Source organism: Micromys minutus (assembly GCF_963924665.1).
Source record: "Micromys minutus genome assembly, chromosome: 9".
In the NCBI taxonomy this organism is placed as follows: domain Eukaryota; kingdom Metazoa; phylum Chordata; class Mammalia; order Rodentia; family Muridae; genus Micromys; species Micromys minutus.
In genome coordinates, this window is record NC_137978.1 from 48718497 (window position 1) to 48733824 (window position 15328).

The 15328-nt window shown below is 50.8% G+C and overlaps 1 protein-coding gene across 1 annotated transcript in view; it reads right to left on the minus strand.

The window, feature by feature from the left end:
• Positions 1-13370, minus strand: part of MAN1C1 (mannosidase alpha class 1C member 1) — a 135797-nt gene extending 122427 nt beyond the window's left edge. The window contains exon 1 of the mRNA XM_080920885.1: positions 12080-13370. Coding sequence (XP_080777011.1) covers positions 12080-12604 — 525 coding nt within the window. The 5' untranslated portion in view covers positions 12605-13370. The remainder of the gene's footprint in view (positions 1-12079) is intronic.
• Positions 13371-15328: the final 1958 nt, after the last annotated feature.

Genomic DNA, 15328 nt, shown 5'->3' on the forward strand with positions numbered 1-15328 from the left:
CGGGAGTCAAAGGGAGGCAGATTTCTGAGTTCCAGCCAGCCTGGGCTAGTTAGCAAAGACCTTGACTCAAAAAAAAAAAAATGCAAACGAGGGGCTGCGAAGCTGGTTCAGTGATTTCGAAGCACTGCCTGTCTTTCCAGAGGCCTGGGGTTCAGTTCCCAGCATCCACATGTATAGCTGGTCTTTGGCTACTTTGTGGGTTCTTCTCCACCCTTCTTCTTCAACCCTTTCAACCCTATAACACTAGATAAGAGAGGAAGGAGATCCCTGAATATCGGCAGGGGTCAGAAGGGAGTGATATTATCACTATACATGTCAGTTCACATCCATCTTTAATTCCGGTGCCAGGGAACTGACCCTCTTCTGGCCTCTGCAGGTGCCAGGAACACATGTGGTGCAGAGAAACTCAGTAAGACATATATTTGGGCGAAACACTCATACACATAAAAATAAGTAAGCATATATATTTTTTAAAGTGAGTGAATGAGTAAAATTCCAGAATAAAATAAAGTTAAAACGCTTTTTTTTTTCCTTAGAAAAACAGAAACTGCAAGAATCTGTCATCAACAGACTTACACTGTCAAGAAGAATGTTTTCAAGTTAAACGGAAATGAAAGCAAACAGAGACACAAACACAGGAGGGAAAAAAATGAAAGGCACTCGAAATGGTACGAATGTGGGTGGAAAACTTTATTACTCTCTTTAGACAACTGATTGTTTAAAATAAAGCTAGAATAACACCAACTGCATTACAGTGTTTATAACCATAGCTAAAATAGATGTATGTGTGTGTGTGTGTGTGTGTGCACACTTACATATGCATAGATTGATGTCTCTGTTAAGCTAAAAACCTACGACAAAGTGGAGGTAGCGAAGGGATGTAGGATGATATGACCTGCCATCTCAAGGGTCACTGCAGTACAAAGCGCTAATGAAGACATCCTGTGGAGACCTGCAGAGATGGCTTGGGTGCTTACTGCTCCTCCAGAGGCCAGGGATTCAGCTCACGTCCCAGAACTCGCATCCAGTGGCTCACAGTCACCGTAGCTAAATCTCCAGGGGCCCTGACACTCCTAACACTCTTCTGGCCTCCGTGGTACCTACACACGTTAGATACATACATGCAGATACACGCAGATACATACATGCAGATACACAGCAGTAAAATATAAGCCAGGCAGTGGTGGCGCATGCCTTTAGTGCCAGCACTCAGGAGGCAGAGGCAGGAGGGTCTCTGTGAGATCAAGGCCAGCCTGGTCTATACTGTGAGTTCCAGGACAGCCAGGGCTACACAGAGAAAGCCTGTCACAGAAAACGGAAAGAAAAAGAGAAGAGAAAAGAAAGGATGGGAAATATGTCTATTATTCTATATCAATCAGGTGAAATAAACTTCAAAGAGCATTGTCACAAACACAGAAACACACCTATACCATTAGGAAAGTTTGATGCCTAGGGAGATGGCTCGGCAGGCAAAGGTGTCTGAGCTGGATCCCCAAGGCAAACATACGGTGGAAGGAGAGAACTGACCACCACAAGTTGTCCTCTGACCCACATACGAGGACCATGACTAATGCACTATGTCTGCCGTACACACGGAATAAACTTTTTTTTTAAAAGACAGTTATTTCATTAAGAAGAGGCAATATTGAATGTTCACATATGTAATTTCTATTTTTATGCCAACTTGACACATCAGAGACACAGCTAGAGTCATCAGAGGAAGGAGCCTAAACTGAGAAAATACCTTCATAAGACTTAGCTGTGGGCAAGCCTGTAGGACATTTTCTTAATTAGTGACTGATGGGGGAGGGTCCAGTCCACTGGGTGGAGCCATCCCTGGGCTTGGCGGTCCTGGGTTCTACAAGAAAGCAGGCTGAGCAAGTTATACGGAGCAAGCCAGTAAGCAGCATCCCTCCATGGTCTCTGCCTCGGCTGCAGCCTCCAGGTTCCTGCCCTGTTTTGAGTTCCTATCCTGACTTCTGTCGGTGACAAACACTAAAGCGGAAGCCAAATAAATCCTTTTCTTCTCCCACATTGCTTTGGTCATGGTGTTTCCTCACAACAATAACCACCCTAAGACAATATATCAAAAAACTAAAATAAAGCAGCATGCAAAGACAGAAACAATTTAAATGGATATTAGAAAATATTTTGGGGTCAAAATACATCTTGGCGGGTAAAGTGCCTGATGTTCAAATGTGAAAACCTGAGTTTGGATCTCTAGTACCCATGGAAATAGCTAACCTGACACACCTACAACCTCAGATCTGAGCAAGCAGAATACCAGGTTCTTGCTGATCATTTGCCCAAATGGTGAGCTCCAGGTTCAGTGATGAACCTTGTCTCAAAACACAGAGGGGACCAGGAGCACAGCACCCAAGAGGCAGAGGTAGCTGGTTCTCTGAGTTTGAGGCCAGCCTGGTCCTCACAGCAAGTTGCAGGCAAATCCCTGTTGGGGGAGGGGAGGTTGAGGGGGGATGAAGAGAGGAGAAGGAAGGGGGAGGAAAAGACGCCTAACTCTGACCTCCACACATGCATGCTCAGGGGAGCACACATGTGCACCCAACTGTACATACATGCACATACCACATGCACACAAAGGAAATACTAGACACTGATTCTTAGGACAGGTCAACAGGAGTAATCAACAAATAGCTGAACTACTACAGGAAAGACTCAAGGGAACGGACTGTCAACTTCAGGCAGGAAAGAAAGATCACAAGTAATTTCTCAAAAGAGTAAAAGAAATGAGATTCTTGGGAGCAGTTCCATTGAATACACAACTTATGTGAACTAGACAAGCTTCTGAGAAACAAACCCGCAGGCTGAAGACATGGCTCAGTGGTTAAGAGCATTGACCATTCCCAGCAACCACATGGTGGCTCACAGCCATCTTTACTGAGATCAGTTGTCCTCTTCTGGTGTGTTGGAAGACAACTAACCGTATTTTTTAAGATGTGTTTTAGTTGTGTGTGTGTGTGTGTGTGTGTGTGTGTGCAAGTGAGTGCAAGTACCCAAGGTGACCAGCAGAGGACACCAGATCTCTTGCAGCTGGAGCAAACTTCCTAACATGGTGCTGGGAACAGAACGTGGGTCCCTGGAAGAGGACTAGCACAGCACTGAGCCATTTCTCCAGCCCTCCACAAAATCAGGATTTAACACTTCCAACTTAGGCATCGATTCTAAGAAACACTTACAAAATAAACAATATTAAAATCCAAATTTTCTTAGGGCTGGGAATACCCCTTGGTACTAAAGTACTTGCCTGACATAGGCACTCTGGCCTTAATGTCCAGCACTGGAAAACAAAACAAAATAAAACTAGATTTATAAGCTAGGTGACGGCACACACCTTTCAGCCCAGCACTCAGGAGGCAGAAGCAGGTTATGTGATTTTGAGGCTAGCCTGGTCTACAGAGCAAGCTCCAGGACAGTTGTTATACAGAGAAACCCTGTCTCAAAAAAATTATGTCAAACAAACAACGCTACTTTTAAATTTTAAAAAGTATGTATATGTGTGTGTGAGTAGTTCATTGATCCATACACTCCTGTAAATCCTGCATTTGGGAGACAGGAGGATCAGAAGTTCAGGGTCATCCTCAGCCACACTGGAGTCCAAGGCCAGCCTGAGCTACAAGAGACCCAGTAATAAAAAGAGCACACTCACACATGATTCTTTTGGAATGCAGTGGGAAGAGAAGCCATCTGTGAGGCTGTCACCGTGTAGACATCAAAAAGAAGCAGATAAGAATTTCTTACAATAAAACTACGGTCAAAACCCTCAACAAACTATCAGGACATCAAGAACACTGGTTTAACAATCTCTTTGGATCATCTTGCTTTACCATAGTGACAGGATTAAAAAGGAAAACAGTGTCACCATCTCCACAGATTCGGGAAAAGCATCTGACAGCATTCAGTCCTGCTGGCACCAGGACAATGGCTCAGCCCATCCCTAAAAGCCAAGCAGGCGGTTCACCCTTGTAATCTCACCCCCAGGGAGGTAGAGACGGGTGGGTCCCTGAGGCTCACTGCCCAGACAGCCTAGCTCCATCTGTGAGCTCCAAGATGATGGTAACCTCAAAGAGACAGTGCACAGTACCAGAGGAATCAGGTTGTCCTCTGACCTCCATGCGTGTATGTGCTTGAGCACACAAGCACACACACACACACACACACACACAGAGAGAGAGAGAGAGAGAGAGAGAGAGAGATCCTTTCATCATACTAGGAATATAGGAGATTATTTGACCTGATAAAAGACATTCACTAGAAAACTATGTATGACACTGTGGTGATGAAACCAGACAAATGCTTTTCCCTTGAGAGTAAGAATAGGGCACAAGCCTGACAGTCCTGGCGCACACCTTTGATCCAGTGCTTGGGAGGCAGAGGCAGGCAGATTGCTGAGTTCGAGGCCAGCCTGGTCTACAGAGTGAGTTCTAGGACAGCCAGGGCTACACAGAGAAACCCTGTCTTAAAAACAAAACAAGAGCCACCAGCTCTTATTCCTTTAACTTGGAACTGGAGTGGGTCCTCACCAATGACAGACAGACCTGTCTTAAACCCCGCCCCTGAAAAAAAGATCTCTGCATTTCTCCATACATAAACCATACTTACCTAATGACGCCTACACCACGAAGCTATGAGAAAGAAGAGCACACAGGACGACCGATGCCGAGTGAGTCCCCTAAGGACATGGTGGCCTTGCGCAGCAGCGTGTATGAAGGCCACTGAGTTGGCAAGCGTGACTTGTGATTGGTGGGGGCTGTGGAAAGTGACTGAGGTGGAGGGTAAGGAGGCAAGAAACAATCCCCTATTATGTGTTGACTGAAAATGGCAGCTACTTAGTGGATGCTCCCCAGGAAGGAGCTGACCCAGAATACTCCAGACAAAAGCCCGATTGTTGGTCCTTTACCTAGGAGGGCACTCATCAAAATGCCAGCGCTGGAGGAGGAGAGATGGCTCGGAGGTTAAGGGCACTCACTGTTCATGTAGAGGGGCCAAGTTTGGTCCCCAACGTCCACATCAGGCAGTCCATACCACATGTCTGTAACCTCCATCCCAGGGAATCCAGGGCCCCACAAAGGGCACATGTGTGCACATAAACTTGTGCCGACACACATGTACATATAGTATTTTTTTTAATCTTGGGGGGGCACAAATTTGCCTCACAAAAGTTTCCCCAGACTAATCCCGAGGCCGGCTACTCCAGCTTTGAGCTTCAGTCAAAAGAGCCATTGCCAGGGTGAAAGACAGCCAGGCCCCGGTATGAAGAAGTACAAGCTGAACGCCTGCCTCCCAGATCTTGGGGGCTCTCAATCCCAAATCTTAGAAAACAAACTTTCTAGAGAGGCAGCAAACACCTGAAGCTGGTCCACCACAATGACTGTGGTGTGGCTGTGGTCCTTGTGGCCCTTGCTCTTTTGAAAGATGGGGATGCAGAAACAGGGCTGATGAGAGCTCTCTCCCCTGCATAGAAAACAAGATCTGCCGGGCTGTGGTGGTGCACACCTTTCATCCCAGCACTTGGGAGGCAGAGGCAGGTAGATCCAAGTTTGTGGCCAGCCTGGTCTACAGAATGAGTAGCCACTCTGTAGACCAGGGCAAAACTAAGAAACCTGGTCCAAAAAGAGGACAAGATCTATGCCTAAGCTGGATACTAGCTAGTCCCAGAGAGAAGAGACATAAAAGTGGAAGGGGGAGATGGTATTAGTTGGTCAAAATCCCTTTGAGGAGTCTCCATTATCAACTGTGGAAACACAGAGCCCAGAAAATGTTTTGTTTTCCCCCCAGTTATGCAAACACTGGTGAATGAAGCCTCTGCCGGAGGCTGGTGAAAAAGCAGGAGCCATTGCTTTCTGAACGAGCCTGGAGTTTCTGAACGGCAGGCAGGCAGGCACACCAAGCTGTTGTAACAGTTAGCCTCCATCACCCTATCAATCCCCCCAACACACACCCTCACCCCCTTGTGACACTGGACCATGTGTCCCATACGGTCCCCTGTCTTGCAGACATGTAATAAACAGCCATGATTTCATTCCAGGCAACAACTACCTTGTATCCCAAATTCATCATTTTCACGGCTAAACTGCCGCCACCGGTGTGGCCAACAGACACAGAACAGGAAGCAGAGTTTCCTAACACTCCTGGCCCATTCCCTACCCTACCCTCAACTCAGGATGCAGACTGGTGATGTCCCAGTGCCTGCCGCGGCCACCAAGCAGCTTCCCTGTGCCAGGTTTGCCATATTCAAGCCTGATTTATTTTTTCCAATAAGAGAAAAGATGTAAAGACCCTCTGAGCAAAGCCTAATATATATCACACTATTTATTTTTTGGTGGAGTAATGGATCGGTCTTGCGGGAAAGCTGGAGAAAAGGCATCTTGTTAACAGGGATGTAAATCAGTCACTCTGAACACCTCAGGGAATCCACATTCCTGCCCCGCCTCCTGCTAACTGTGAAATAAACAGCTGATTTCTTTACAGGCATCATCTTATTTGTTCCTTATCTAACACACTAAGGACAGACTTAAGGATGTCAGGCCCACGAAGCAAGGCTGGCAACCCAGAGAGAAAGTTGAGAGCCAGTGATCTGCAGGTATTGGTGGTTCCTGGGGGGGTGGGGGGGCACTGAAGCATGAAGTTCTAAGGAGGGATTGGAAGGGTGTGGCTTGGCTTCAGTATACAAGGCTCCTGAGGGGTGTGCCCAGTTATTACAGCCCGTCTCCATCTACGTGAATGAACTACACAGCAAGTCGGGAAGGAAACAGGGGAGCAGGAAAGGCTAAAAGGATCTTCAATGGGTCTGCAAGCCAGCTCTTCCAGGCAAAGCTGTTTCGATCTGAGCCATCCCTAATATTAATTACCCTGTGCATTTCCCAGGCTCCAATATTAACATGCTACAAAGAACACGGGGCCTTTTAATTTTCCTACCTGTCCCTGGTACCGGTGATGATAAATCAAAGATACAGAGAAAGTACACATGACTAATGAACCAGCCTACTAATGAGGAGCAAAGATCACTCGACAAGATGACACCATCACCTGTCACAGTCAGCAACATCCTGGAGGCTTGAGGTGGCAGGCCCCGAGGGCAGAGCCAGGGATATGTCTTCTAAGCCAAAGGCACTTTGGGATAATTAAAAAGATCCTCCAGGTGCCTGCTGTCCAGGCAAGAAAGGGTTCATTCACAGGAACTCTGCCCCTTCAACTGAGCCTTGGAAAATTACTGATATGTCTAGTCAGTCTCTTGGGTTGAGTTGTTTCACCCTTAAACAAGGCTGGAGCCCCCCACCCCACCCCAACCGTGGAAACTCCAGGTACTCTTGAGGCAAAGATCCAGCCTCAACTATCAGCAGCTTTAACTATTCAGTGCACATCTTTTTGTGTGTTCATACGTGTGTGGAGCATGTTAGGGGGGACAGCACACATGCATATGTATGTGTACATATGGAGGCCCGAGGTCAACCTCAGGTGGCCAGTGTTAACCATCTTGCTTTTGCTTTTCTTCTAAGAACAAGCAATTCTTAGGGCTGGAGAGATGGCTCAGCGGTTAAGAGCACTGACTGCTCTTCCAGAGGTCCTGAGTTCAATTCCCAGCAACCACATGGTGGCTCACAACCATCTGTAACAGGATCTGATGCCTTCTTCTGGTATGTTTGAAGACATATACACATAAAATAAATAATTCTTTAAAAAAAGAACAGCAATTCCTTTTACGTTTATTTCTTTTGCCTATGGGAAAGGATACAAGACATGTGCCTCAGCTAGTCAGTGAAGGTCAGGGATAACTTTTGGAAATAGTTCTTTCCTTCAACCACAAGGAGCTCAGGGATCAAAATCGGGTGTTCATCTTAGCAACAGCTGACCACATAATTACACCTGACCTCATTGAATGAACCCTGGCTTTTTTTTTCCCTGTTTTTTAAGGTGGTCTCTTAGCCAGGCAGTACTAGTGCAGGCCTTTAATTCCAGCACTTGGAAGTCACAGGCAGGCTCATCTCTGAGTTCAAGGCTAGCCTGGTTTATAGGGTGAGTTCCAGGACAGCCAGGGCTACACAGAAAAACATACCTTGTCAAGAAAAACAATGAGTCTCTTCATTGCCCAGTAGACCAGGCTAACTGGACAATAAGTCCTGAAGACCCATCTGTGTCTACCTCCCCATGACCGAGATAAGGACATACCACCAAGCTCTGCTTTTTCATACGGCTTCTGAGGCTCAAACTCAGGTCCTCAAGCACTTCACCAACTGACCAATCTCCCCAGCCCAAATCACAGAACTTTTACAAAGCTGGATCAATATTCAAGTATCTGGGCCAGCTAAATGTCCTAGGTACTAGGGCTGATCCATAAACACAGCAGTAAACATGGGGGTGGGGCATGAGAAGAATGCCCCCCAAGTCCTGGTCTCTTGCTTTACCACATCAAGACCAAGACCCAGACCAAGGTCAGAGTTGAACCCAGGATGGATTCTTTGCAAGATGGCTGTTGAGTGACACAGGAGGGTCCAGGGATAACTGGACAAGGAAGTAGTAACTCAGTCCAGGTTCCTCTCTGCCTGGACAAGCACTTTGGGAAGAGGAACCAGAGGAAATGATACTTTCCATAATGCTTTTCAAAAGTAACAAACTGGCTAGGAGGATACCCAAAACCAGTGCCCAGTATCAGGGTTCTGGACTGCCCATTCCCTCTGACAAAAGCCCCCTTTATTGGGAGGGACCCCACGAGGGTTTTCAGATCAGCCACCTACCATCATAAGATCAAAACGGTGTAAGTCATTTATGTGATGCTAGCAGGCTGCTTGTTTCCAACTCTTGTTGGGGAAAACCTGAATTTGAATCCACAGAGCATCCACCAACAGACAGTGACCCCCATTCCCTATCAAACATGTCTAACCTGCAGCCCTCGGGCTGCACACGTCCCAGGACGGCTACAAATGCATCCCAGCATGTGTGTAGATGACATCTTACCACAGTGCCAGAAAGCATCCCTGGGGGTTTGTATGGTCCTCAGCGTTCCACTTTGCATTCTAGCCGACATCTTTGCCCTTCTGGAGCCCAAGAGCCATTCAAGCCCATCTCCCAAGTCAATATGGGTGCTGGGAATAACTAAATTAATCAACATTTAGATAGCTGTTCATAGGTACCAGCTAGGGACACAACATCACCACCACCAAAACCATCACCACACGATTACACTTGACCTCCGGGGACGAAGAGAAACAAGGACAGAGAAAGTTCAACGCTAAGACCTCCCTGACTGGCTTGAAAGTCTACAGAGGGGCCAAAGCTGGACCCTTGTCCACTAACGCCTGTCACCTCTTCTTCATCCAGTCCTACAGGAAGGTCCAGGCAGGAGAGGGCGTGGTCTACCGAAAGACAGACTGTTGGCAGCTGAGATAATACACCAGCCCATGTTCTCTTGGTTCCCCCAATCTCCAACACCCATGGTTTCAAAACCAGTGTGGAGGTGATTAAGTATGTCCTGACGCATGGATAACCAGAAGCTGTGACTTCGACCTTCGACGTCTTATCAGCAGTTCACATCCACCTCTCAGACAGGCATGCTCACAGAGACATTTGCTTGCTCTGGAGCCAGATGTCTGTCCGTGCCTGTCCAGTTTCCATCCACTCTCACCCGTCACTCTCTCTGATTCTGTCCTGATGCTTATGTTCACTTTCAAAAACCTCATCTTATAAGAACAGGTCTCTTTTTATCTGACGCTAGCTCTTCTCCTTGGGTCTAATCAATCTGTGTCTGGAAATAAACAAACCAGAGACAAATGCCACCGGTCCCTTTTTGGAAAACAGGTACCTTTAAAATGACCCTCCCGTAGGCGTGACACGGAGAGAAACCAAAAGAGAACCACCGTGGCCGACACCTCCAGCATCATGTGATGCCTCCTCCAATGGGACAACAAAGACAGTCACTGTGTTTTAACTTCTAAGCTAAAGACTCCACCACCTACCATTTTCAGGTTGGGGACATGGGGCAGGGTTCAAAGTCAAGTAGCTTGAGGAGACCACAGGTCCCCAAACATAACTGTGAATACAGCCCAGAGCCCACCACTCTGAGGAGCTTGAAGTCTGCAGACAGAGCAAGAAGGCTTCAGAAGAGCAGGTGCAAGGAACCACAAAGTGTGCCCCTAGCTACAACCGGAGGTGTAAGGAGACGGCACATCACACTTCCAGATACCTGGCACCACGCAGCCCTCCTCCGACTGTTACTTCACACCCACCTGCATGCCTTATAGTGCTCGTACCTCCTACCAGTCCCGGCCACACCCACCTGCACAGCACAGGGTGCTCAAACCTCAAACCTGCCCCAGCCACTGCAGCAAGTGGGGAGCTCCAGTCTCTGCTAGTAACAAAGGCTCTCTCTGCATGGGCAGAACCAAGATCCCATTCAGGAGCCAGCCTACTGTCCTCCACCCCATCTCCCATGCCTACTGTGGCCCCCAGCCCTCCCCACCCCCTGTGCCATGCCCTACCAGGGAGACTCTCAGAAGGCTCTAGCCCGGGCTTTCAAAAGTGACTCGTTCTACCTCCCACACTGGAGAATTCCCAATGCTTTTGGAGATCTTTTTGACAATTTCTTGGCAGCTCTAGGCATCCCATGAGAGGCTGCATGCACAAAATGTATGTGTGATTTCACGGGGAGGGGTGTGGGGGGGGGCTGTGGCCCACCAAAGAGGTTTGGACGAGTAGAAAGTGGGTTAAGAGACAGTTTCAAGAAAGGGAGAGGCAGGTGGCCCAGGTGAACTGAACACAAGAAGCCCCTTAACAGAAAGGGCAGAAACGATGGCTCTCACTTAACTGTTATAAATTCTAGTTTTTGATCAACCTTTAAGAGTTTGCCCAGTGAAAATTGTGGAACCAAAGACACTCGGGTGCACACACCAGCGTGCACATAACGAGGACTAAGCTCATGTGTGTTTCCACATGTCCTGCGATTGCTTATATAGAATTTCAAACAGGGCTCGGCACAGCCCCTTTGGGTACAAGCAGCCGTAAATGAGGTGGGTGCAGGGAGAAAGGACAGCCCCCACAGAGGAAGGGGATAGCCAAGTCCTCCGATGGCTCTGGAAGATCTTGGCAGCAGAGACCCTAAAGGTGCTGCGTGCTCTCTCTAGAAATAGAAGTAGCCCTGCTGCCTTCCTGCTGTAAACTCAGAGGTCCAGACTGAAGCAATGCTTTCCTTCTGGGTCCCCGGGAAAGGGAAAGCATCCTCTTCTTTCCAGGGAGGAGACCCTGGCCCACTGCTTGCTCACAGCCCCCTTGTGGCCTGGGGGTGTCACTGCAACCCCCTTTGCTCTGTTGGCCACGCAGCTCACCCAGACAACTCTTAGCTGGGGCGGGGCAGAACACTCAGGTGCCAGTGGCCTCTTGGCAACTGCTTGCAAGCCAGTTCCAGGCCGTATTTGTTTTTGATGTCTTAAAACTAAGACTGTGACTCAGGTCTAGGTGATCCTTCTGAATCCTTCTGTGGTCCACTCCTTAGGGGAGCCAGTCCAAGCCCCGCCTCATTAAGCCAATAACCTCAGAGCGTCTATAACCTTACCACTGGTTTATTGATTACTCCTTCGTCTTTCACATGCAATTATGTACAATCGTGGCAAAGCTCGATACAAGCAGTTAGCAAGGATGCTGGAGATCTCTGGTCTGCAAGATGCTGAGAGATTACAAAACAGAAAACCAAATACCTCACATGTCTTGGCTTTTCCATAGCCTGCTGGAGCTTAGGGGAAGAAGACTAGACTTAAAAGACACACACAGAGCCCTCTCCCTCCCGTACGAGCAAAAACTAAGGACTTAGAATCCACTCCAACTAGCAGCCCATGAGGGCTGGGAACTCAACGGGGGGGGGGGTCCACCTGAAGGTTGGGTAGGAGCCATGAACTAGCCTAGTTACCCTAAAGTATGCACCCAGGAAAGAGAGTAACTTTGGATTGAGGGGCAGCGCTGCGGCATGCCTGACGGGTCTCGTAGACCAGAAGTCAGGAGAGGCTAAGGTGGGGAAATGCTTGCAGCTAGAAGTCTTGGCAGGAGGTGTGTGTTGGAGGGGAAAGGTGCTTACCTCTTTGATTTTCTCTCGCTGAGCTCGCACTAGACTCGGGGACTCCTTACTCTCGTCAGTCCTTGTCCCCAAGACCGGGTGTCGAAGGCGGCTGCGGAAACCGCGGTAGTCGAAACTGAACAGGACGCTCTCTTCCTGCGGCCTGAGGGCTGCAACCCTGTTGCCCTCCTCCCGGGGCCCGGTGGGGCGGGTTCGCCGCAACCACTCTTTCCTACGGAGGACACCGACCAGGCGGCCGGGATCGTCCTTACCCGGGGCCGGAGCCGCAGGGGCAGGGTTGGGAGGCGGCTCTTGCTCTGGCACCGAGTGGTGGCCGGCGATTTCGGCCATCACCTCCAGGCCAGGCTGTTGGGTCCGCGAGGCCGAGAAGAGGCGCTTGAGGCGAGAGGAGTGGGGCAGCAGGAACAGGGCTCCGAAGCACAGGGTGACGAGGCCCGAGAGGAAGAGCAGAAAAAGGAACTTCTGCGGCAGCCGCAGCCCCCACGGCGAGGCCGGGACGAAGCCCGGCACTTTCCTCACCAGCATCGCGGCGCGGCCAGCAGCAGGGGGCTGTCAGCTCCGCCCGGGGGGTCCCCCGGGAGTCCTCAGAGTCCTCAAGGGTGGAGAGCAACAGTGAAGTGGCTGGGGTCCCCGAGCAGGGCTGCGCACCTCGAGGCTGCTGCTCCGGGACCCGCCCGAAGTTCAGGGAGTTTAGAGCGAATCCTCCCGCGCAGAGGCGGAGACGCGGCGGCCTCGGCGGGGCCCGGGCGAGGGGGGCTGCTCGGCTAGAGCCCGGGCCCGCCGTGCGCCGCAGCCTGCCCCCCGCCTGGTCCACGGAGCCCGCGCCCTCCCGCGCCTTCCCGCGCCGGAGCGGTCACATGCCGTCCGCGACGCCCTCCCGGAGGGTGCGCAGGACGCAGGCCCCGACCCGCCTGCACCCGAAGTTTTAGCCTCTGGAGCAGTTTGTAAAGGGAGCCCCTGGGGCTGCAGGACGAGCGCCGCTTCTAGAGCGCGCGCCCGGCCGGTGGCGACGGCGGGGAGCCCGGAGGTCCGGACACGTCCACAACTTTGCTCCGCCGCGCGCGGCTGCAGCTCCCGAGACTGCGCGGGACCCAGGGGCTTCAGATGCTCGCGCGGGGACAGGGATACCCGGGAAGCGTGTGCGAAGCCTGCAGCTGGCCTCTGTCAGCCCGGGGCTGGGAGACTGCCGCTGAGCCCGGAAGCCGTGGCTCTGATGCCGCAACTCGGGAGGGCGCAGGTCTCCCGCTTCGATCACCTGTTCCCGGCCCCGCGGCTCTGCTTGCCGCGCAGGCTCGCCCGCCGCAGCTCCAGACGGGCCGCCGCCGCTCCGGCTCTCACTGCGACAGCGCTGCTGCCCCGCCCCCCGCCAGCCACGCCCTCAGGCCACGCCCACAGTGCGCCTTGCACCCCTCCTCTCCGCCCGCCGCGGCGCCGCAGTCTAGCCAATGGGGAGCCTAGCCGTGAGACATGGGCGGGTCCTAGTCTGGGTCACGCCCCCCGCTCCCTGTACTGGTGCTGCGCTCCCCCATCCTGGTAGCTCCAATGGTCCAGCTGCGCGCTGTACAGAGGGCGGGGTGCAGAGCGGAGCGAGGTCATTGGCTGCTTCCGAGGGATCCCCCGATGGGCCACAGTCACCCATTGGTTTTCTACCCAGCGTTTGCTGGACTCCGAAAGACCCAGACGCCCCCTCCACCGCCCACCTCCGCCTTGAGCCGCTCTGTGTGTCGGTCTCCCCCGGAAGGGCCAGGAGGCCAGGTTGGTGTGGAATGCGCTGCCCGTCTTTGGGCAACCCTGTCACTTCTCAGCACTGGCCGGGGATGCTCAGAGCTCAGACCAGCTGCGATAGTGCAGCTGCTTCGCACTGGGGGGCGCGGGGGGTGATAATGGGAATGGCTGGACCATACCCGAGAGCTGTGGCCGCGGTGAGGTCTGGCTGAAGCCGTATTTCCAGGGTTCCTCTCAAACCGCCACCAAAAACGTGGCAAAGGCCCTTGGGTGGGGTTGGCAAGAGATGCTAACATAAGAAGGGAGAAGACAGCGAGAGACGCGGGACCTGGACATATGCATGGGTCATACATAGGATATGCATGTACATGCACATTTGCATTTTTATGCATACAGAGGCTGCCGCGTGGGTGTGTGCTTACATGCAAATATACACTTAATTTCATCACGGACACCTTAGCAATTATGTCAAAGTGTATCTAGACAGGTCTATATAAGCAAACATTGACGCGTACCCAGGCGTACCCAGAGCCACCTCCACAAACTCACACATACACAGGCATGTGTTGTCAGACACGTGTGCCCCTGCCCCAAGGCACAGGTATCCGTGGACTTTAGTCCTTCCTTTGCTGTTAAACCTCACGGGGGGGGGGGGCAAAATAATACTGCTGTGTGGGTCTCTCATGCAAAACACTTTATAGAGACAACAGCTGAGGGAGAGACAAATTAAGAGGTGTAATAGGCAAGGGGGAAGATATCTGCTTTCAGCTGCAATTTTAAAATGAAACTCTGCGTTGACAAGACAGAAAATACTGCAGGGAAGCCTTTCCCGGGGAGGAGGCAGCCCAGGCAGGCTCTCACCTCATAAATCTTGCTTCTTCCCTGAGGCCTACTGCAAATGGGCCAGTGAGGCTTCCTTCTAACCCTGGCCAAAGCATTGCCAACCCGCCCACTCCTGACATTTAAATACCCCTGGCATATAAAATTCTCTCTCCTGAAAATAAAAGATAAAAGACTACTGTCGGTAACAGGTGCAAATATTTTGGTCACCGGAGATGAATAATCTCTCCCTATACACCTAGCTTATATGTAAATTTCCCCTTCAAATGTTTCAGTCCCTTATGAGTTTGGCTGGCAGGAGTCAGTTCCCTGGGAGTTAGCATGAGATAAGATTGTGCTCCTTAGGTGCGGTAGCCCAGAGGCCTAGCCTGGTCTCCTGCATATCTCGATTGCCCAAGCTTCTCAGTGGATCCTACAAGAGACTGCTGGCTGTACTTGGAGAACAAGCCAGGGACGTAGCTTCTCTGCACTGAGAGAGAGAGTTGGTTGCGGGGCAGGGGAAAGGGGGACACTGAGAGAGAGTTGGGTGGGGAAGGGGTGTCACTGACTGGAGGAAGTGGAAAACAAAAACTTTGAACAGAGTGCTCATTCTGATGGACTTCCCAAACAATCCCTGGTATGGTGTGTGTCATAAGGCAGGGGCTTCATAGCATCATAGAGGCACTTGGAGTACAGAGCCAGACC